Source organism: Onychostoma macrolepis, chromosome 17 (genome assembly GCF_012432095.1).
Source record: "Onychostoma macrolepis isolate SWU-2019 chromosome 17, ASM1243209v1, whole genome shotgun sequence".
Classification (NCBI taxonomy): Eukaryota; Metazoa; Chordata; class Actinopteri; order Cypriniformes; family Cyprinidae; genus Onychostoma; species Onychostoma macrolepis.
Window position 1 is genome coordinate 30,604,211 of NC_081171.1, and position 23,889 is coordinate 30,628,099.

The 23,889-nt window shown below is 41.2% G+C and overlaps 1 protein-coding gene across 6 annotated transcripts in view; it reads left to right on the forward strand.

The window, feature by feature from the left end:
• The window catches only part of ttll5 (tubulin tyrosine ligase-like family, member 5), a 135,875-nt gene that overhangs the window by 40,605 nt on the left and 71,381 nt on the right, over window positions 1–23,889 (forward strand). For 5 of the 6 annotated variants that reach the window (XR_009266805.1, XM_058750027.1, XM_058750028.1 and 2 more), the window contains 7 exons: window positions 2,429–2,530; window positions 2,690–2,781; window positions 11,756–11,818; window positions 17,969–17,989; window positions 18,073–18,218; window positions 19,620–19,782; window positions 23,246–23,363. Coding sequence is in view for 5 of the 6 variants with exons in the window: in XM_058750027.1 (XP_058606010.1) it covers window positions 2,429–2,530; window positions 2,690–2,781; window positions 11,756–11,818; window positions 17,969–17,989; window positions 18,073–18,218; window positions 19,620–19,782; window positions 23,246–23,363 (705 nt within the window). In the remaining variant the exon portion in view is untranslated. The remainder of the gene's footprint in view (window positions 1–2,428; window positions 2,531–2,689; window positions 2,782–11,755; window positions 11,819–17,968; window positions 17,990–18,072; window positions 18,219–19,619; window positions 19,783–23,245; window positions 23,364–23,889) is intronic. The other variant, XM_058750026.1, reaches the window with a different exon arrangement.

The following is a 23,889-nucleotide window of genomic DNA, read 5'->3' on the forward strand; positions in this document are numbered from 1 at the left end:
TTGTTTCTAGCTGATGAACGATAAAACCATTGACAGCCAATCAGAATCCACCCTGCTTTAAAGAGCTTGAGCATTTAAAGCGGCGAACGACAAAACTGTGGACACTAGTTATTGTTACAATTATATTTATAAAGATTAAAAAGATTATTTTATGATTTATTCAGTCTTCATTTGAACATAACCTTTATAGTCGATATGGTGTTCAGGAACATAAATTCCAGTTGACGGCTATTTAATCTCAGTATTGGATACAGTAGATGACTGGAAATAACCATAGCACATTAAACCAATCATCACGTTTGGTCCACGGAGGTCATTCATACTCTGTTCTCTACTTTTATATTCTAGCGCATTGATTATGTGTTTTAAAGACACACGTGAGCCAAATAACTAAAATATTTAGATCTTGAGTTACATGTGCTAAGTGATTTAACGTGTTGAGAAGAACTGCTTCTAAAATAATAACCAAAACATAAGCAGAAAAGGAAAATGGTCAAAAGTCAAGAAAGTTCAACAAAGACAGACGGCTGTTCCACAGGACAGCCATTTAACCACAGAAATGAGTGTTCATTTGAATACCAGTGGATCTGATGATTGCTGAACTCCATGCACATCCAACACATTCAGGACTTCTTTAGTGATGTTTCTAGCTGATCTTTGAAGCACTTTGAGCAACCAAGTGGCATTTATCAAATCTCTTGATTTCATTTGTTGTGTGGTGATCAAGCATGTGCGAAGTTGGCCCAGAAGAATAAGACTGAGACTCAGAGCAACCAGCAACCGGTGCACAACCAACCAGCTGAGGCACATGAGTTTCACGCTGGTCACTAGATCATGTTATTGGTTCCAAATGCTTATAATGGACTAAATGGAATTTTTGGCCCACAGTCGGTTCTCAAGAGGGTGGGACTCCTCAGCAACCCATCAAACTGGCTGGCAGAGTCTGGAGCAGCTGTTTCATATCAATCTGATGAAAAGGATTTAGGGAATTCCATGGTGGATTTGGGACACAGCTCTCCTCAGTTAACAAACTAGATGTTAAGGAGCTGATTTCCCTGTCGATTTGCTGAGGTTTTTTTAGACCCAGGGTAGACCGATGTGATCCAGCTTGATACCTTAAACTCTGTGTTTCGAGTGCTACTGAGCGGTAGAGGCTTACGTGGCAATAATGAGAATGCTGCTGATTGAAATCTTTGAGTGCTGTTGTTTGATACCCTGTTTTTATAGTATGACATCATTTTCTAGTTGTAATAATTTAGTGAATCTGACTGAAGAGTCCAGCTGTGAGATCTGCCCCATGGCCAACAGAGTTTAATCTACAAACTAGTCTCCATTTCTTCTGACTTCAGAATTGAATAATGTTAATACACGGCATAGAAGAAAGTCTTATTCCTAGTTATGTGAACATATTTTAACATCCAAAATGATTAGTCAGGTATTCTTACTACTAATGATGCTGAAAATTCAGCTCTGATCATAGAAATACTGTAAATTTACATTTTAAAATATTACAATACAAACCATTATTTTAATTGCAATAATATTCACAATATTTATGTTTTTATTAAATTTTTGAGCACATAAATGCAGCCTTGATGAACAGACAACAACATTTAATGAACATTCGACAAGTATTGTAGCCCTTACAGAATATGCAAGATGTTAATCATTTTGACAAAATAAGAGAGATTATAAAAATGTCATGCTATTTTTAGTATTGTCCTGAATTAATTTACTAATAATAACTAAATTTACATAAATTACCTTTTAAAATGTTTGCATACCCTTGTGTGACGGGTGTCTGAGGCTGGAATTGAACTCGGGTCTTCTAGTTCAGTGGTTCCCAATCCTGTTTTTCATGGGCCCCTCCTACGTACACATATGGTAATCTGAGCCCCAACCCTCCATATTATGTTTATATACATATATATATATATATATATATATATATATATATATATATATATATATATATATATATATATATATATATGCAATAATAATAATATTAATTTTTGTCTCTTAGAAATGCACATTTGACATCGAGTTGACAGTAGTAGTTTGAGTTAGGATGCAGATGTAAATTTATGTTCATTATCAAAATCAGTAACATCTGTAAAAAATGGCAACAACCTCCTTTTTTATATGGTGAAATTTTATCGTGAGCTTAAGTTGATCGTAGCTCCATTGGTTTCAATCGGTCTACGATGTACTGTATGTACTTAAGCTTATGATGCTTTTGGGAAACGCAGCCCTGAACAGTTAAACTGCCTGCTGTTCTTCAGAAAAATCCTCCACATCCTTCACTTTTCCAGCATCTTCTGCATATTTGAACCTTTTGCAAAAGTGACTGTATGAACTCTATGAGCTGTAATAACACTGATGATGCCACTACAGTATTTTTGTAATAATTCACTCTTTTCCTCAGCGCCAGAGACCGCCATCCGCCAACAGTGCTGACCCAGAAGCTCAGAGAGAGAAACCCAGCACTAAGCTAGCGGAGAGTACACTGAGTCTGACGACAGAAGAGGTCAGTGATTTGGAGTCCACGGCCGATGGGGTTTCCATGACTTTAGCCAAACGCTAAGGAATTTATTTGAAGATAGCAGGCTGATGTATGCTCGTTCTTCTTGGCTGCTCCTGACATATTTGATATTGAACAGCATGTTTTATTGTCTCCCCTGGACAGATGAAAGTGCTGAGGAGGGTACAGGAGGAGTATGACAGGAGGGGTGGGTTTGTTCGGATCTTTCCTACTCCAGACACCTGGGAACTGTACAGGTGAGAGAATGAAAGGACAGAATGATGATTTGTAGATCAGAAAATGTTGAATTGATTTATATTTTTTGAAAGAAGTCTCTTCTGTTAACCCATGGCTGCTATTATATAATACAGATAATAAATTACTTCAGTCTTCAGTATCACATGATGTTTGAGGGAAGAAAGATAAAATAAAGATTAATACTTTTATTCAGCAAGGGTGCATTAAATTGATCAAAAGTGACAGTAAAGACATTTATAATGTTTCTATTCATCTGTCAATCCTGGAAAATAAAATGTATCACAGCTTCCACAAAAATATTGGGCAGCACAACTGTTTTCAACATTGCTAATAATCAGAAATGTTTGACAGAAATATTGACAGAAAAACACAGAATTGTTGACATTTTTGCAGATTTATTAAAAAAGACAAACGGAAATATCACATGGTCCTAAATATTCAGACCCTTTGCTGTGACACTCCTATATTTAACTCAGGTGCTGTCCATTTCTTCTGATCATCCTTGAGATGGTTCTACACCTTCATTTGAGTCCAGCTGTGTTTGATTATACTGATTGGACTTGATTAGGAAAGCCACACACCTGTCTATATAAGACCTTACAGCTCACAGTCACAGTGCATGTCAGAGCAAATGAGAATCATGAGGTTAAAGGAACTGCCTGAAGAGCTCAGAGACAGAATTGTGGCAAGGCACAGATCTGGCCAAGGTTACAAAAAATTTCTGCTGCACTTAAGGTTCCTAAGAGCACAGTGGCCTCCATAATCCTTAAATGGAAGACGTTTGGGACGACCAGAACCCTTCCTAGAGCTGGCCGTCTGGCCAAACTGAGCTATCGGGGGAGAAGAGCCTTGGTGAGAGAGGTAAAGAAGAACCCAAAGATCACTGTGGCTGAGCTCCAGAGATGCAGTCGGGAGATGGGAGAAAGTTGTAGAAAGTCAACCATCACTGCAGCCCTCCACCAGTCGGGGCTTTATGGCAGAGTGGCCCGACGGAAGCCTCTCCTCAGTGCAAGACACATGAAAGCCCGCATGGAGGACTCCAAGATGGTGAGAAATAAGATTCTCTGGTCTGATGAGACCAAGATAGAACATATTGGCCTTAATTCTAAGCGGTATGTGTGGAGAAAACCAGGCACTGCTCATCACCTGTCCAATACAGTCCCAACAGTGAAGCATGGTGGTGGCAGCATCATGCTGTGGGGGTGTTTTTCAGCTGCAGGGACAGGACGACTGGTTACAATCGAGGGAAAGATGAATGCGGCCAAGTACAGGGATATCCTGGACGAAAACCTTCTCCAGAGTGCTCAGGACCTCAGACTGGGCCGAAGGTTTACCTTCCAACAAGACAATGACCCTAAGCACACAGCTAAAATAACGAAGGAGTGACTTCACAACAACTCCGTGACTGTTCTTGAATGGCCCAGCCAGAGCCCTGACTTAAACCCAATTGAGCATCTCTGGAGAGACCTAAAAATGGCTGTCCACCAACGTTTACCATCCAACCTGACAGAACTGGAGAGGATCTGCAAGGAGGAATGGCAGAGGATCCCCAAATCCAGGTGTGAACAACTTGTTGTATCTTTCCCAAAAAGACTCATGGCTGTATTAGATCAAAAGGGTGCTTCTACTAAATACTGAGCAAAGGGTCTGAATACTTAGGACCATGTGATATTTCAGTTTTTCTTTTTTAATAAATCTGCAAAAATGTCAACAATTCTGTGTTTTTCTGTCAATATGGGGTGCTGTGTGTACATTAATGAGGAAAAAAAATTAACTTAAATGATTTTAGCAAATGGCTGCAATATAACAAAGAGTGAAAAATTTAAGGGGGTCTGAATACTTTCCGTACCCACTGTATGTTCTCGTACTGTATGTGTAATATTATTTACAGCTATATAATTGTTGCAGCAATTTGCAAATTTGCTGATTTAATTCTGCAGTCCACACTGCAGCTCAATACAGTCGTCTCTCATTTACTTTTGTATACTGACAGATTGTTTGAGAAATGTGCTTTGACTCATGCTCAGACTCTGATACGGTCTTTCTCCGCTTCAGTTTCTCCCATCAGTCCTTGCTTTAGCAGCAGTTGAGAGAGCATGCGGTTTAATGAGCAGAAATAAAACAGTGCTTCTGCTGACGGTGGTTTACCAAAACATTTGTGCATGTAAATGTCTCTGATTGGTAATGTTATTTTTGTGAAAAAATCGCTAACAGGTTTAAACTTAATTAGATGGTTTAACCAGAGTATAACAATGTCAGCCATCTGTACACACATTGAGTTGTAATTTAGGACATTGGACTTCTGTGTTTAAATGATGGCCAAAATTGTGGTGTGTGCATCTTGCCAGAGTCAGTTTAAGATTGGACTCTTGTGTTTTTCTAAAACCCTGAGATCATACTGACTTCACCTATAAGGCCAAATCACCTGGAACTCAACATGAGCTGCAAAACTCTGCTGCACTGTAAAATAAAAAAATTGAGCCAACTTAAAATTTTAAGGCAAAAATTTGAGAATTTCCCACAAAAATAAATTGAGCAAACTCAAAAATCTGCTGAAGCTGGTTGCCTGAAAATTTTAAGTCGGCTCAACTTTTTTTTTTTATTACAGTGTGGTTGCCAAGCTTGAGCTGCCGGCCACTAAATCATACACTGCAATCATGCCTAACTAGTGAAAGCAAACAGTGGTGTGTGAAGATGACCAGCTGCTGTCTGCACAGATCTCCTCAACGGGAATGAGCTCAGAAAGGGTCGCTTTCTGATCACCACACTCAGGGTTATTATAGTAAACTAAAACTAAACCATAAATCACCTTTCATTACTTGAAGTAAACTAAACTTTAACTGAAATAAATGAAATATCTGAAAATATATACAGTGGTGTGAAAAAGTGTTGGCCCCCTTCCTGATTTTTAAATCTTTTACATATTTGTCACACTTAAAAGATTCAGATCATCAAACAAATTTTAATATTACACAAAGATAATGCAAGTAAATACAAAATGCCGTTTTTAAATGATGATTTCATTTATTAAGGGAAAAAAGCTGTCCAAACCTACCTGGCCCTACGTGAAAAATGAATTGCCCCCTCCTATTAAATCATGAAAGAACTGTGATTAACCACATTATTTTAGAAAGCTGAGTTAAATTTCAGTAGCCAAACCCAGGCCTGATTACTGCCAGACCTGTTGAATCAAGAAATCACTTAAATAGAACAAGAAATCACTTAAATAGAACCTGTCTGACAAAGTGAAGCATGTTTAAAGAGCAACACATCACGCTGCAATCTTAAGAAATTCATAAACAGATGAGAAACAAAATAGTTTACATGTATCAGTCTGGAAAGGGTTATAAAGCCATTTCTAAGGCTTTGGGACTCCAGCAAACCATGGTCAGAGCCATTATCTACAAATGGAAAAAACTTGGAACAGTGGTGAACCTTCCCAGGAGTGGCCGGCCTACCAAAATTACTCCAAGAGAACAAAGACGACTCATCCAGGAGGTCATAAAAGAACCCAGAACAACATCTAAAGAACTGCAGGCCTCACTTGCCTCAATTAAGGTCAGTGTTCATGATTCAACAATAAGAAAGAGACTGGGCAAAAACAGCATCCATGGGAGAGTTCCAAGGCAAAAGCCATTGCTGACCAAAAAGAACACAAAGGCTTATCTCACATTTGCCAAAAAATATCTTGATTATCCCCAAGACTTTTGGGCAAATATTCTGTGGACTGATGCGACAAAAGTTGAACATTTTGGAGGCTGCTTTACAGCTTCAGAACCTGGATGATTTGCCATAATTGATGGAACCATGAATTCTGCACTCTATCAGAAAATCCTGAAGGAGAATGTCCGGCCATCAGTTTGTGACCTCAAGCTCAAGTGCACTTGGGTTCTGCAGCAGGACAATGATCCCAAACACAGTAGCAAGTCCACCTCTGAATGTCTCAAGAAAAGCTAAATTAAGGTTTTGGAGTGGCCAAATCAAAGTCTGGACTTAAATCCTATTGAAATGCTGTGGCATGACCTTAAACAGTCCATTCATGCTCGAAAACCCTCCAATGTGGCTGAATTAAAACAATTCTGCAAAGAAGAGTGGGCCAAAATTCCTCCACAGCGATGTGAAAGACTCATTGCCAGTTATCACAAATGCTTGATTGCAGTTGTTGCTGTAAAGGGCGGCACAACCAGTTATTAGATTTAGGGGGCAAAAAAATTTAAAATCAGGAAGGGGGCCAACACTTTTTCACACCACTGTGTATATATATATATATATTAGGGGTGTCAATGTTAACACATGCGATTAATCAAAAAATTTTAACCCGTTAATATTTTTTTAACGCAGATTAATCGTTTGATAAGGTTTGACCCCAACTTCTTCCCGTCATCGCAGCCCGGAAGGTGATCTATCATTGTGTGATGAGGGTACAGCACAGTGTTGCCAGGGTAACGGCACAAGTGGGCTATTTTGAAAATACAGTCACGGGAAAAATTACAGAGCCGTGGCGGGTTGCGGTATTTTGGGCTACTTTTATAATGTACCGCGGCTGCCCAAAGTGTATATAGACAAATAAAAATTAAAATAGATCCTTTTACTAATGTGTATTATACTTGGAATGTATCCCTGACAGCTTAAGAACAGAGAGGCGGTTAATATCACAAACAACGTGAGTTTCAGCAGAGCACATGTTAAAGCTTTTACACAGCAGAAATAAACATGACAACAGCCACTATAGATTATATAAGATAATAAGCACACGATTACGATAGATATGGTCTGTATGTGATTTTCTTGAGAATGTGTACGTCTGAAATGCTAATTTGTGCAGCGATATAGAAGGCTATAAATAGCATATTTTAACAACAGTAAACGATCAAATTCCACATGTGATCGCAAAAGGAAGTTATTACAAACAGTCGATGGTGGTTTGAAGTGAGTTCTGAGTAAAAGTGCACTATTAATCTCATAAATTGTCTTATGAAGCATGATGCTAATATTAGCTCTAATGCAGCTGCAGAACAGGTCCAATTCTTCTTCATAATGCATTTTGTCATAATACTTCATGTAAGGTCGCAAGAAATGTTTTGTTGTATTTATTTAGAAATACTTTTTGATAATAGTTGGGTAAATGTATACTGGGATTGAAGCGATGTGGCTTGGTAAACGTTTTATCGCCAGTTTAAAGGTTGATTTATGGCTGAATAAAAACAAAAGAATAATGATAAAAGAATAATAAGGATTATGTCTCATACCTGGCGGAAGTGTGAAAGGTTCTGTTTCCTTAAACTAGTTTGTCATGCATTTCTTTTTCAACAGATTTACAGGTAAATCCTAGTATTTAAAATTTGCGATTTAATCATGATTAATCACAGTCCATGACTGTGATTAACGCGATTACATTTTTTAATCGATTGACAGCACTAATGTGTATATATATATATATATATATTTCCGCAACATTTATCATTTCCATTGCTAAACGTGATGTACTAAAATAGCTAGAACCAAAACTGGAATAAAAATGTATTAAAAACTATAGAAACAAAAAGAGAAACTTACTATTACTAAAAAAATTACAAAAAATTACTAAAACTTTAACTAATATTAAAATGATAACAAAATATAAAAATAAAATCTAATTCAAAATATTAATAAAAGCTAAAAATCTCTCAATGATTGTGTAATAACACTGATCACTCTTCACAAGTTCATCTAAGCAAATAATCGAGTGCTGGCATCATCTGAAGTCTTTATTTTGTCCATGTTACAGCACAAGGCAGAAGTTTGACCTCGGTGAGACTGTGTTGAGGTAGAAAAATAAAAATAAAATGCTCAAATTTAGTGTTAGACCCTAGTGGTAAACCCAATGGTTTAGCTAAAGAGGTCATGAACTGCGTTTTTTAAAATGATTTTATAATGTTCTTTGAGGTCCACTTATAAAGTAAGCAAGTGTTTCTCCTGCAGAGGCGGTCTTTTGTCGCACTATGACATCATAATGTGACAACAAAATTACAAAACGAGTCGTTTTCTTAGCTTGGATTCAATCAAATGAGAACTAATGAGAAAGTTTAGAGTTCTGAAATGTACTTGAGGTTTTTATAGTACATTGACCTGTTATGAAGATCAGTTGAATTTGATTTCTCAGTTCATGACTCCTTTAAGAGACAAAGATGATCTAATATGGTTTGTTCAGCATCGTTCACTGATTTATTTGAGAAATAAACTTAAAGGCTAAAATAACCATTGACTCATAATGCTCTACTCTGTTTTTTGGGAGTTTATTGGAGTATGTTTGACAAGAGAATACTAGTTCAGTCTTTCTAATTCAAAATGTAATGTTGCTGTTTCCTTATAAGTGGTACAAATTCTTTGTAAAATGCTATTATTGAGGGAAGATTGTTTCAAAGTAAATCCTGCACCATTTTTCAGTGTAGTAAGGATGTTAACATAAACACAATTGAAGCCTAGAATGAAATAATGTTCAGGTGCAGTATTACACCACTTACTTGTGATAGGAAACATCTGTGAGCAGGTTACAGGGATCACCCTCCGTTAGATCAAATACCTCCAAAAACCAGATGTGCTTAGACCAGGGCAATCAGTGCCAGCCTCAGTCTTTCTTCTTTCTGCTTTATACATGAGTATGTTTGATGGGCAATAAAAAATGAGATTCCAGCAATGCCAAGTCACGCGGATATCATTTCCATCACTCATGCATGTGCTCTCAATCCTGATTGGGACAGTGTGCTCTGCCTCTGAATACAGACGGGTTACCCTCCACAAGCACGAGTGGGTATCATTACCGAACATGATGAATTTCAGAAAATATGTGCAGGCCAGGCTAAGAAGTTTGTGCATGTAAAATATGGATAAAAACAGGTCAGTGGAGTCACACTTTTTTGGCATCCAGATCTACAGCAGGGTTATTATTGCTAGATAAAACTAGGACTATTAAAATAAAATAAAATATTAATATTAGATGAAAACTTTAAAGGAAAAAGAGAAAAGTTGCCTTGGCAACTAACTAAAGCCTTAAAATTGGAAATATAAAAAGAACTAAAACTGAATAAATAAAAATAAATTAAATCTGAATATAATATATATTAGGAAAATACATAAAAAAATAAACTGCAATTTTAAATTAAAACTGAAAATATTAAAATAAAACTTAGAGGCCCATTCACACCAAGGATGATAACAATAACAATGAAGATATAGTTATAAGAATCTTTCTAAATTAAAAATAAAATAAAAATATCAGAGTCACACCATATAAGTATAAGATTATAAGCACAAAGACAGACTTTAATGAGCTCGAGCATTTAAAGTGGCAGACGTCAACACTGCAGCGTGTGCTTATAATAAACAGAATATTAGTGTGCGAGGGAGTGGACGCTAATATAGTTATCGTTACAGTTACTGTATCATTCTTGTTGTGAACAAGCCAAAATATTCAAAATATTACTTAAAAGTGTAATAGTAAAAGTAATACTAAAATAACCCTGATCTATAGATTTTATTTAATTACAAAAAATAAATAAATAAATACATACATACATACATAAATCAAACTCCTTTGTTGTTTATATATGTATCTATTTGTATCTATTCTAGTTACAGGAAATGATTGTTTTCAAATAATTCAAATAATACTTGAAGCAGTAATGTTTGAAGCAGACCGTTCTTTACTCACTTTATTAATGAATTGGTCCCACATTATATGTCTTTTTTTATATCTTTACTATTTACTTATATGAAAACAAAATGCTAATAGTAATAATAATATATAATAATTGCTGCTACCGGAGTGGGATATAGGTAAGGTTGGTGCTGTGGTTAGGTTTAAGGGTGGGTTAAGGGGTAGAGGTAGCAACAACAGTCTAATTGTGGATGTAACTACATAAATGAATTACAGATGTAATGCAAATATAAGTACAATGCAAAACATATGTACACAATATGCATTGCATTAAATGATTCATTTAATTGTAAGTTGTTAAATTAAATGCAGTAGTTAAATACACTTAATAGTGGGTCCACATAATTAAAAAGCATGAATGCACTTCAAAATAATAATGATTTGCATGAAACACTTGCATGTATTCAAGGGAAAACATTTTCATATTATTCTGCTGAAAATGATTGAAGCAAACATGAATGCAGAAATTACTAGCGCAGGTTTAAGATTACTAGCGCTGTAAGTTGTAAACCAGGTTTTTGAATGTTTTTATTTTTATTTTTACATTTTTTAAATGATCTTTATTTAGCATTGGCCCAAGTGCTTGCTTAATTACTACCCCATCCCTGTGTGAACATTTCATTCTCATTGCCTAAAGACGTGTTGACTATGTGCTCAGATGCAGGCGTTGTCCCATAACGGGATAGTGTTGAAACAGCTTGACTGAAAGAGACATTCATGTCTTAAATAAACATTTACTTAACTTAAAATATATTGTTATTGACACAGGAAAATAGCTAAAGCTTTTCAAATGCTTGTTTAAGCTCGGTCTGGAAAAAAATCGTGCAGTCATTTAATGTTCAGCACCTCATAATTTTGTAATTCACACCGCGGTCGCACCATTAGACAGTTAGTGATGTAGCAGCTAATTCTAGCTGCTTGAAGGCAGAGCAAAGTAATATTGCTCAAGCATGACCGATGCAGTCTTGTGGAGAGCCAAACGGTCAACCAAACCACCATAAAGCATCTAACCCATCGTTACGTGTGTTTTGTCATAAACATGCAGGGCAGTTGTTGAGGAAAGCTAACGGACATTGTTTTCTCATTTCAGCAGTACGCAGTTTTTACACAATTGAAAAGTGCAAGAAACATCATGTTCTCATTCAGCTTGTGTCTTTCTCGTTTGCATAAGAGTCACTGCTGAAACCAACAGGACTGATTGTTTACCACATAATTTCTTTGGAATTGTTATGTAATTAATCTGTCTGTAATTATTTCTCTCTCTCTCTGTATTTCAGTGGTTATCTGGAATACAAGACGTCTATGAACGCCATGTTGGCTAATAAACTTTTCCATGGAAGGTAAGTCTTTCCACCGTGGTTGGAAAGATCTTAATCTATTTAAGGAATCTTCAGCCTGAGGGCTTTTTGTTGATATTTAGTGCGAGTATGTCATACAAAGGCTTATGTGCACTGATAAAATGACTGTTATTCTTGGAGCCCTTAACGGAATAGTTCGCCCAAAAATCAAAATGAGCTAAAAATGTACTCACGCTCAGGCCATCCAAGATGTAGATGAGTTTGTTTCTTCATCAGGTTTGTAGAAATGTAGCATTGCATCAGTGTCTCAGCAATGGATGCTCTGCAGTGAATGGGTGCCGTCAGAATGAGAGTCCAAACAGCTGATAAAAAACATCACAATAATCCACACCACTCCAGTCCATCAGTTAACATCTGGAGAAGACAAAAGCTGCGTGTTTGTAATAAATCCATCATTAAGGCATTTTTAATCATTGTTCCCTATCAGTCAGTCACGTTCGATGTAACGTCAGTGTGATGGACTAATGGTATCTCGCCCGAGAGCCCAATCAACTTCGAGTGTTAACAAAACAAGCCGATGACAGTTGGCGTGCGTGTGCAAACGCACATCAGCTTTTCGCTTCGGAGCCGAGCCATTCAGCGCGAATCTCCGAGAGTGTCTGTAAGACAGCTACGAAGCAGTTGGTGTTACGGCGCGTCAGCGAAGGTTGCTGTTTCCAGTGCTGCTGCTTCTGACGGCGTGCTGCAGCTCGTCATTCTGCGGTCGCGCCGCAACCTCCCCTGGGCGCTTCAGCGTTTCTCTAAAAGAGTGTTTTCTTTTTTTTCTAAAAGAGCAAAATATCTAAAAGAGCTCCACGAGCGACGGGCGTCTTTTTAAAGATGGCTTCCCGCTCGTGTGTTTCTGGATGTGGTCGTTTCCTGGCTTCATCTGACGGTCACGATCGCTGTGTCTCGTGCTTGGGCTTTCAGCACGCTGAAGCAGCGCTCGTGGATGAGTCATGTTCTCATTGTGGGAACATGACCATCGCGATGCTGCGCTCCAGATACCTCCTAGTCAAACGGGGGGGGTATCCCCCTTGCCATGCCCCGTTCTAGCTCCTCCGGTTCTCGGAGGGCTACTTCGGCTCATGGTCAGGGTGACCTGAGGATTACAGTGAGAGCTTCCCCGTCGAGTGCATCTCCGCGGGCCTCTCACTCCTCCAGCGCATCGCGCCATCTGGTGTTCCCGGACGAGCCCTCGGGATCCCAGGTCAGGACGGGGCCCAGCATCTCGTTCGGAGCACCGGCGGATGACAGGATGTCGATCGCTGCATCGGAGGGCGAGCTAGGCTCTGGAGATGATGATTCGGCTGCGCTTCCTGTCAGGAAGAGTGGCGTTGTCTGAGTCAGATCCAGAGCTGACTGCTATGCTTTCCAGGGCCGCTGAGAGCGTCGGGCTGCACTGGAGGCCGCCTCCTTCTCCCGAACGCTCGAGGCTGGACGATTGGTTCCTGGGGGCGCAGGCCGGGCGCTGGCAGCCGCCTCCGGTTCCATTCTTCCCGGAGGTGCATCAGGAGGTGACTAGGTCTTGGAGGGCACCTTTTTCTGCCCGAAACAGACCTGGCCCCTCCTCCGCCCACACCACTCTCAACGGTGGGGCGGCCCAAGGGTATGTGGAGATCCCCCCAGTCGAGCACGCTATTGCCATGCAGCTCTGCCCGTCTGACAAGTATCGTTTCTTGGACTCCCCGTTCTCCCAGGCCGGCCTATTCGGCGAAGCGGTGGAGGGCTTCGCCCAACAGTTCTCCGCCGCACAGAAGCAGACGGAGGCGTTTCGTCATATCCTGCCCCGGCGGTCTGCTGCTGTCTCCACCCAGCCGCTGGCTGCAGCCCCTCCGTCTGCTCGTCGCCGAGGGCGCCCTCCTGCGGCCTCCACCTCTGCTCCAGCTCGGTCCCAGCAGCAGCCTTCACAATGGCCGCAGCGTGGAGCTGGCCGTGGGAAAGCCAGGGCAAGCGGCGTCCCTGAGACGGGCGACCCGGAGTCTCTGGATCCTGCTCTTCAGGAGATGGTGACCGCACCACTCCTTCCCCCGGAGGAGGGCCGGGTGGAGAATCTTTTGTTCCCTTTTTATTTTGTTCCCAAAGCCTCAAAAAAAGAGCAGTTTCCTTTTTCTCTGGGTCCCAAGAGGGCCAGGTTGGCGGTGCATGAGACACAGTCTCTAAACCCCCGTCCCCCTCTCCTTTCGCCAGTGGGCAGCAGGGTCCGGTCCGAGGACGCAATGCCTTCTCCCGCGCCCCCTGCCCATCCATGGAGCCAGGTAAATGTTGCACCGCGCACTCAGACCCCACTCTGGGACGCACTGCCTTCCGAATCGGGTCCCTGTGCTCCACTTCGCTGCCCCACTGCGGGTACGTCGGTGGCTCCCCTGGTCCTACTTGTACGGTCTCTGGGGGCCTGGTTAGCGCTCCCCAGGCCGTCTCGCTGGCTCCTGAGAACCATCAGACTCGGCTACGCGATTCAGTTCGCCCGGAGTCCTCCCAAGTTCAGAGGCGTTCGGTTCACCTCTGTGTTGAACAAAGATGCTCCTGTCTTGCGTGCAGAAGTCGCGGTCCTGCTGGCGAAGGACGCGATAGAGCCGGTCCCTCCAGCCGAGATGAAGTCAGGGTTCTACAGCCCCTACTTCATCGTACCCAAGAAAGGCGGTGGGTTACGACCAATCTTGGACCTGCGTGTTCTGAACCGGGCCCTTCACAAGCTTCCGTTCAGGATGTTGACGCAGAAACGCATTTTTCAGTGCATCCGTCCGCTCGATTGGTTTGCAGCGATCGACCTGAAGGACGCGTACTTTCATGTCTCGATCCTCCCTCGACACAGACCGTTTCTCCGTTTTGCGTTCGAAGGGCGAGCATATCAGTCCTCCCCTTTGGGCTATCCCTGTCGCCTCGTGTCTTTACCAAGGTCGTGGAGGCAGCCCTTGTTCCATTAAGGGAAGCAGGCATTCGCGTTCTCAACTACCTCGACGACTGGCTCATACTGGCCCAGTCTCGAGCGCTGTTGTGCGAACACAGGGACAAGGTGCTCAGTCACCTCAGCCGGTTGGGGCTTCGGGTCAACTGGGAAAAGAGCAAACTCTCCCCTGTGCAGAGGATCTCTTTTCTCGGCATGGAGTTGGACTCGGTCAACCTCATAGCACGTCTCTCAGTAGAGCGTGCTCAGTCGATGCTTAATTGCCTGGAGTCTTTCCAGCGCAAGAGGGCGGTTCGGGGACGCTCAGGTAGACCTGTTTGCCTCCCCAGACACGTACCATTGCCAGCTGTTTTACTCCCTGTCCGAGGGGACCCTCGGCACGGTTGCGCTGGCATACAGCTGGCCTCGGGGCCTACGCAAATATGCGTTTCCCCCAGTGAGCCTTCTCACACAGACACTGTGCAAGGTCAGGGAGGACGAGGAGCAGGTCCTCTTAGTGGCACCTTACTGGCCCAATCGGACTTGGTTCCCCGAACTGATGCTCCTCGCGACAGCCCCTCCTTGGCAAATTCCTCTGAGGAGGGATCTCCTTTCTCAGAGAGGGGGCACCCTCTGGCACCCGCATCCAGACTTGTGGAATCTCCACGTGTGGTCCCTGGACGGGACGCGGAGGTTCTAGGTGAGTTACCTCCAGCGGTAGTAAACACCATCACTTCAGCTAGAGCCCTGTCTACAAGACACGCTTACAGGCTGAAGTGGAACCTGTTCATCGATTGGTGCTCTTCCCACCGGGAAGACCCCCGGAGATGCCCAATCAGGGTTGTGCTATCCTTCCTGCAAGATGGGTTGGAACGAAGGCTGTCTCCCTCCACCCTCAAAGTGTATGTTGCCGCTATTGCCGCACATCACGATGCAGTAGACGGTAAGTCTGTCGGGAAGCACGACTTGGTCATCAGGTTCCTCAGAGGGGCAAGGAGGTTAAATCCTCCGCGCCCTCATCTGGTACCCTCTTGGGATCTCCCCTCGGTCCTGACGGCCTTGAAGGAGGAGCCCTTCGAGCCTCTGCAGTCAGTAGAGCTTAAGTTTCTGTCATTGAAGACAGTGCTCCTCACAGCATTGGCCTCGGTCAAGAGGGTAGGGGACCTGCAGGCATTTTCAGTCGGCGATTCGTGCCTAGAATTCGGGCCGGGTAACTCTCGTGTTGTCCTGAGACCCCGGCCTGGATATGTGCCCAAAGTTCCTACCATGCCCTTTAGGGATCAGGTGGTGAACTTGCAAGCGCTGCATCAGGAGGAGGAAGACCCAGCAATTGCTCTGCTCTGTCCCGTCCGCGCCTTGCGCGTTTACGTGGACCGCACGCAGAGCTTCAGGACCTCAGACCAGCTCTTTGTCTGCTTCGGAGGACAGCAGAAGGGAAAGGCTGTCTCCAAACAAAGACTCGCCCACTGGATAGTGGAGGCTATAGTCTTAGCTTACCAGGCCCGACGCTTGCCGTGCCCCTTCGGAGTAAGAGCACACTCTACGAGAGGTGTTGCTTCTTCCTGGGCATTGGCGCGGGGCGCCTCGATAGCAGACATCTGTAGAGCTGCTGGCTGGGCGACACCTAACACGTTTGCGAGGTTCTATAATCTCTGTGTAGAGCCCGTGTCCTCCTGTACTCACCTCAGGTGGCCAGTAACACAGGACCCGCTCGGTGTCGATTACGCTTGCTGCGCCATTCCCCTCTACGGACCGGATACGTGCGCTTTTACTGCTTCCCAGTTCAGTTCCCCTTGGCGAACCCTGTTGAAGTTCCTCCTGCACCCTCGGCAGTCAGGCGTGGCGGAGCGCCAGACGCCAGGTCCAGCACTCGTGTGTTTGCCCAAGGTCAGCCCTTGTGCTGGGCTAGGTGCCCATGTGTAGTGATTCCCCTTTGGGTGATCCCACATGTGTATTTTCCACGGTACCGTGTCTTCCCTGGCAGAGACCTTCTGCCGTCTCTGCTGTGTATTGATCTCACCCCAGGCTGGCTGAGTCTACCTCAGAGACTTCCATATGTAGTACTGCCTAGCCCAGTCCATATGTGTAATCTCCACATGGCACCTCCTTTACGCAGGATGTGGCTTCCGTAGCGTTCCCCTACTTGGAGTACGCTTTCCCAGTGTTATCCATATCCACTGTAGGGAACAGCAGTGGCTGTCATCCCTGCCTAAGCCCTATCCTATCTTCCATCCCAACTGGTGTGGGGGGACTTGCCGGCTTCTGCAGGGCACTGGAAGGGGTCAGCAAAAGTGGCGTTTTCCAAGGGATCCCATTAGTCAGTCACACTGACGTTACGTCGAACGTGACTGACTGATAGGGAACGTCTCGGTTACGTATGTAACCCTCGTTCCCTGAAGGAGGGAACGGAGACGTAACGTCCCGTCGCCACAGTTGCTGTACCACCGCTGTACGGCCGGGGCACACAGTCTCGGCTCCTCAGCGAAAAACTGATGTGCGTTTGCACGCGCTCTACCTTTATACCCGCACTGCGGGGCGGGGTGCGCGTGGCGAAACACGCACGCCAACTGTCATTGGCTTGTTTTGTTAACACTCGAAGGTGATTGGGCTCTCGGGCGAGATCCCATTAGTCAGTCACACTGACGTTACGTCTCCGTTCCCTCCTTCAGGGAACGAGGGTTACATACGTAACCGAGACGTTTCTGGCCAAAATGAATCCATAATAACACTTCCTCCAGTAAAAAAGTGTTCTGGTCTGAATCAGGAGAGAAATCTGCACAGATCAAGCAGCGTTTACAAGCCAAAACAGCTCTAAACAAATATGTGGCTGGATTTTGATTTGAGAGACAACAGGAGATGCACTTTTTCACTGGAGGAAGCGTTAATGTGGATTAAAAACTGATTTTTTAAATATTTTTTACAAACACAACTTTTGTCATCTCAAGATGTTAACTGATGGACTGGAGTGGTGTGGATTATTGTGATGTTTTTATCAGCTGTTTGGACTCTCATTCTGACGGCACCCATTCACTGCAGAGCATCCATTGCTGAGACACTGATGCAGCGACACATTTCTACAAACCTGATGAAGAAACAAACTCATCCTAATCTTTAATGGCCTGAGGGTGAGCAAATTTTCAGCAAATTTCAATTTTTTGGATCAACTGTTCCTTTAAAGTTTATGTGAGCTTTTCTTTAAAATGTTTCAGAATAGCTTTCCCAGAATTACATTTGTTTAAAATAGTCTGTTGCTCTTTGTTTCTCAGATCTGTGATCTCCCGATCGAGGTTAGTGCCTGTAATTTCAACCTCTGAATGCAAACAAACACAAAAGGTTATAAATGTCTGTTTTGCCATGTTTTATTCCCCAGGAGCAGGGTGAATGATAATATATCTCTGGTTGTGGGGTCCTTCTACACGCACCATGTGGTCCAATATGAAAGGAAGCTTCTTAGTCTGGAGGTGCGCAAACAGAGGCGCAGACCCGGACGAGCCTCCGCCGGAAGAAGACGAGCAGGTGCGTTTGCATGATATGTGTGCTGGGGCGTGATTCGTTGAGAGACAGCTCATATCCGGTAACAAGCATTTACTAAAAATCGTCTGCAATGTTTGACACTGTCCAGTTAATAAATTGAAATTTTATTTATTTGTTTACACTAATGTCCTGCGGTTGATACACATAGATCACAGGAGAGTTTATAGTTTTTTTTTTCTTTTTCTTTTTTTCTAACTTGTCATGCAGAAAGTGCATCCACAACATCTCAAATCTATTCATTATGTAGCAGAAATTGTCCAGTTCTATAGCTAGCATTTTACTTATCCTAAATACACACAATTAAATCATATTTTCTCACTTTTTGCATAAATTGACAAATTATAGCTCAGAAATGATGTTCAGTAAAATATTAATCTCAAGCTCTGACACTAATGTAACAAACTTTTCTGAAATTTGAAATTTTGCTCTTGAAGGTAATGATTCCACAATTAGTTTGAGTGAAAACTGATATAAATAATTTTCACTTAATAAATATTGAAATAGTTTAAAGTTATTTTGCTCTTTATTTAGATTATATTAGCTTTATTTTATGATTGAAAGTCTGTATTTGAGACAAAGGTGAACTTTTAAAAAAGTTTGGAATAATTAAGATTGTTTTAAATATTATTGAAATAAGTCTCTTCTGCTCACCAAGGCTGCATTTATTTGATCAAAAATACAGGAAAAACTAATATTGTGAAATATTACAATTTAAAATACCTGTTTCTATGCAAATATATATTTTAATGTAATTTATTCCTTTGATGCAAAGCAGAATCTTGAGTCTTCAGTGTCACATGATCCTTCAGAAATCATTCTAATATGCTGATTTTATGCTCAAGAAACATTTCTGATTATTATCACTGTTGGAAACAATTTGAAACAGTTTAAAAACATATTTTGTGGAAACAGTGATATACTACCATTCAGAAGTTTGAGGTAAGTAAGAGTAAATTAAATTAAATGAATGACATTATTTAATTTGGATGCATTACATTTATCAATAGTAACCATGGAAGAGAAAAGAAAAAGGAAAAAGTTTTATTATGACTTTGAAATAAAAACGTACTTTTATAAACCCCTTATTACATAAAAGTGATTGAATTGTGAAGATCTTACCTGATGCTGTTTTTACATGCCCCATACATTTCCACGATTAGACTCTTCTTGTTGATTGAGATGCTATTGAATGAGATGCCAACCAGCAGCACTTGAACACTTCTTACACAAAGTTTAAATCCATAATGAAGGTGCATCATACAGCACAACTGGAAAAGCTTTAGTTGTGGTATATGACAGAAGTTAAATGACACATCACCTCCTCAAAACTAAAAACTAGTCCTGTAGTATTTTAAAATGATACATTCTGATGTGTGTTTTTAGGTCTGAAAGCGTCTCAGTCCCCTCACATGAGTGAGAATGAGGACGGGGTGGAGGGAGAGATGGAGCTGAAATCACCTCGCCTCCACACAAACACTGCGCTGGAACAAACCTCACAACCCAAAGTCAACCTGCTCCACATTCTTCAGCAAGGATGGGACCTCAGGTCAGTGTGGACACTCAGAATCATGGGTAACGAGCTGGCCCTTACACTTCCCTGCGGGGGAGATTAGTGGTTTCTGTAGAGAGGATAAGAGTTTGATCAGATATCTGAGTCAGCTCGCACCATCTTACCATCTTGACTGCATATCTGCAACCTGTTTTTGACTTTTACTGCATTTCTCAGTGCTTTTCTGACGTTAAAGAGATCAAGTTCGCCTAAAAGTGAACATCATGTCATCATTTATTCACGCTCATGTCATTCTGTCATTTCTTCATTATTTCTTTAGTGGAAAACAAAAGAAGATATTTTGAAGAATGTTAGTAACCACACAATTTTGGTGATTAATGCATGGGGAAAAAAACAGATACTTCTCAAAATATCTTCTTTTAGGTTCCAGAGTATAAAAAAAGTCATGCAGGTTTTACAGATGTGTTTATTTACATAGACTGAACGGCACAAAATAACACTTTCTCATCGCATTTCTGCCTGCGCTGCGGATTCAGTAGCCATGCAGGAGTATTTCCTTTCAGTATCATTCAGTGTGTTTACATGCACCCTCTTAATTCCATTATAATGAGATTTTGGCAATATTAAACTTTACCTCATGTAAACGCAATACTTCGATCTAAATAATGCAATTAAGCTCATAAATGCAGCAAGCATAATCATATTAACATAAGTGGCGTATGCCGATTTTAATTGAAATATACAGACATGTAAACACCTTAATCGCAGTATTGCCACTCTGACCAAAGTGCACTTGAGCTTGTGACGTACATGAATGACGTGACACGCACCTGTAATAATACGCAGATTAGAAACGATGGCGAGGAGGAAAGCATCGCATTTCTGGGGAGCCGAGGAAACAGAGTTCATGTTGTCGACGCTGCGTCACACGGTGTTCACGAAAACACCGAATCAAAAATGTCAGCGCATGGAATACAACCATACAAAAGTGTTTTTCATCAGACGTAAATAAACAGCGGCCAGTAACACCTACTCTTTCTGAGTCCATCATTTGTGCTGTGCAGTGGGGTATGTCAATAGTAAAAAAATAAATAAATAACCACAATTCTTAGCGAATAATACTAATAATGGAAATTGCATGTAAACAGGAGTGAAGAGCTTTACTGTTGACATGTAAGCATCATAATGTGATTAAGTCCTTACTCTGATTATTGGAAATAATCGTAGTATTCGTGCGCGTGCAAACGTAGTCATTGATGAGATGGAAGCAGTTCTGACAAGAATCAGTTCTTGATTCCCAACCACACACACACACACACACACACACACACTTGGATCTGCTTAAAGAAGCTTGGGGATTGAGAGAGTCTGAGACTCTTGCTGCGCCATGGTGTCCTTTTCATCCAGCGCCTTCACATGTTTTCATTGCTACTTTCACAGTCTCATTCACACAGGAAGTGGATTCCTCCCGCACTGGCCAATCGGCTCATCAGCCCTGACCTCGATGTAGAACGGCTCGCTCTTATTGGCCGCCTAATTGCTGGAGTCAGACTGTCTTTCCTTTGTTTAACATTTTGCAGGAGTCCTGGAAGCAGTTGAAACATATTCCCTCCCCCTGCACGTTATGCAATAGCCCTACAAAAATATTTAGACCTGCTCTTTTATACGCTGACATTAATGAATATTACATACTCCTGTCCAAAGTGCAATAAAGATTCCAGTTTCCTCTGGACTCGCAGTCCAAGAGGCTGAATTGTAATTTGAGCGAGGAATTATAATGACATGTCTGAGTTTGTAGAAATTCCTTTGCGCCTGCCAGGGCCGAGAAGGGACCGGGGCCGTTACAGTACAGTATATCTTTGTTTTTGTGTGACGGCTTTTTCCGAAACATTTCTTTTCCGTTTCGTCGTACTTTCCTTGCTTATCTTCTCATCATTCAGTGCATGTAAATAGCTCACGGTTGTTGGAGCAGCGTGGAGGGCATTTCTTACTCTCAGATCTACCTCTTGTGTTGTTATGTTTGCAGTAACACGTACGGCATGGCGGTAGTGGTGAGGTGCACATGTGCGTCATCCGTCCGCCAAAACAACCTGCCATGAGTGTATATGCGCAATTTGTGTTCATAAAAAGCCTTTCTGTGTGTGTTTGCCATGGTGCCAGTGTTTATCTGGGCTGTGCATCACTCAGAGCGATTGGGAATGCCTTTGAATTCACATCCAGTTTGAATTGAAGCAGCAAACAGGATGCAGAATTTAATTCGAATTTTAAGTTTTTAAGGATTTTAAGAAATTTAAGGAAGTAGATTTAAAATGGAATGAAACGGTGATGCACCAAAATTAAAATGCCCACTGCCTGAAAGATGAACCCTTGATTAGATTAGATTAGATTCAACTTTATTGTCATTGTGCAGAATACAAGTACAGAGCCAATGAAACACAGGATTACTTTGTTTGGATTACTGATTTGAATTATGATGCATATTTCTGATAACACCAAAATGACATATAAGCTTCAACAATATTTTGTCAGGTGTGTTATGAATATGACAGTGTTGATCAGTGTAATACTTGTTTTTGGCACATGCTTACACTACCGTTCAAAAGTTAGGGATCAGTAAGTTTTTCATTTTTCTTTTTACTTTTTTTCTTTTTATTTTTTTTTAAGAAGTATGTTATGCTCATCAAGGCCACATTTTTTAAATAAAAAATACAGTAAAACAGTTATATTGTGAAATATTATTACCATTTAAAATAGCATTTTTCTTTTTTAATATACTTTGAAATACATTATACTTTAAAAAACTTTAAAAATCTTACTGATCCAAAACCTTTGAACTGTAGTATATATACAGATTATGATTACATAACAAATTGTCATACAAACACAATCTTTACAGAGCAAAAGTGTTTTATTGTGTATAATATAAAATGGTGTTTTGTGTTTTCAACCAAAAATCCTTGGAGGATGAAATTTCACTGCAATTAATTCCTACAAATAGATTTATTGAACTGCTTTAAGTGTAGTTCTAAGAATTTTTTTTTTTTTTTTTTTCCATTTATGACTGACCTATAAACATGTTGGCATACATTTATGCACATAAACATGCACGTCATTAAACTTAATCAATTCAACTGTAAGTGAATAAACACTTAATTTCCCAGAATGCTGTAGTTTATATAAACATCTTCAAAGTGGAGCCAAACAACATGAAGCAGGTTTACAAGATGGAGACATTAAAGCTTAAGTATGTAATTTCAGCTTTGTAACAGAAATAACTAAAAATAATGAAACGTTTCCTGAACACTCCCCTCATCTGATACTGGTCAAACAGCATCACAGTGTTTATATTATCAATGTAATCAACCTACAAAGGGCTGAATTCTAGTTGATTCTGCATATTAAACTGGAAATAGGTTGTATTTTGCATCCTCTTAGTTTCTTCTGCTCTTTTCTGCTGTCTTATTTCATGGCTTTTTGTTCTCATGCTTCCCTCCTGCAGTAAAGTTCAAGCACGCATGGCCTTCTCCTCTTACCTGCACCGTGTGCAGCTGCGCCTGCTGGCCGAGAGCAGAGCCAACATGGGCCCGGCCTGGACACAGAAGGAGTATGATCAGATGGTAAACAGTGTCTGCTTTTATTGAAATATCTGCTTCACGTAGGATCTGACGAATATAAGTCTCTAAAAATTTAAAAAAAAAAAGTTAGTTCACCCCATAAATGCCATCATTTTATGTTGTGGGTCAATTTGACCCGCATTGATTGTTGGGTTTTTGGAAATGCTGGTTTACCCCATGATGTTTTTTTGTTTTTTTATATATTTTGTGACTCTTTCTCATTTAGAGTCATGGATATGCATGCAAAGTGTCAATACTTTGATATGTTGTGGAATATGCATATGAATTTTGTCTCAGTTTTATGATTATGACATTTCATGGACATTTCACAAAATAGTTTCTCAAGTATCCTCCGAGGGAATTTACACTCATTTACATTTTATGCATTTTACAGATGACCCCCCCCCCCCCAAAAAAATGCATTCAACGCGCACATTTTTATTGGTTCATGTTTATTCACTAAACATGCATGTTTGGTCTTGGCTACTGCTTGAGTTTCAGAAAACGTGCTTTTCCACACTTCTTTCAC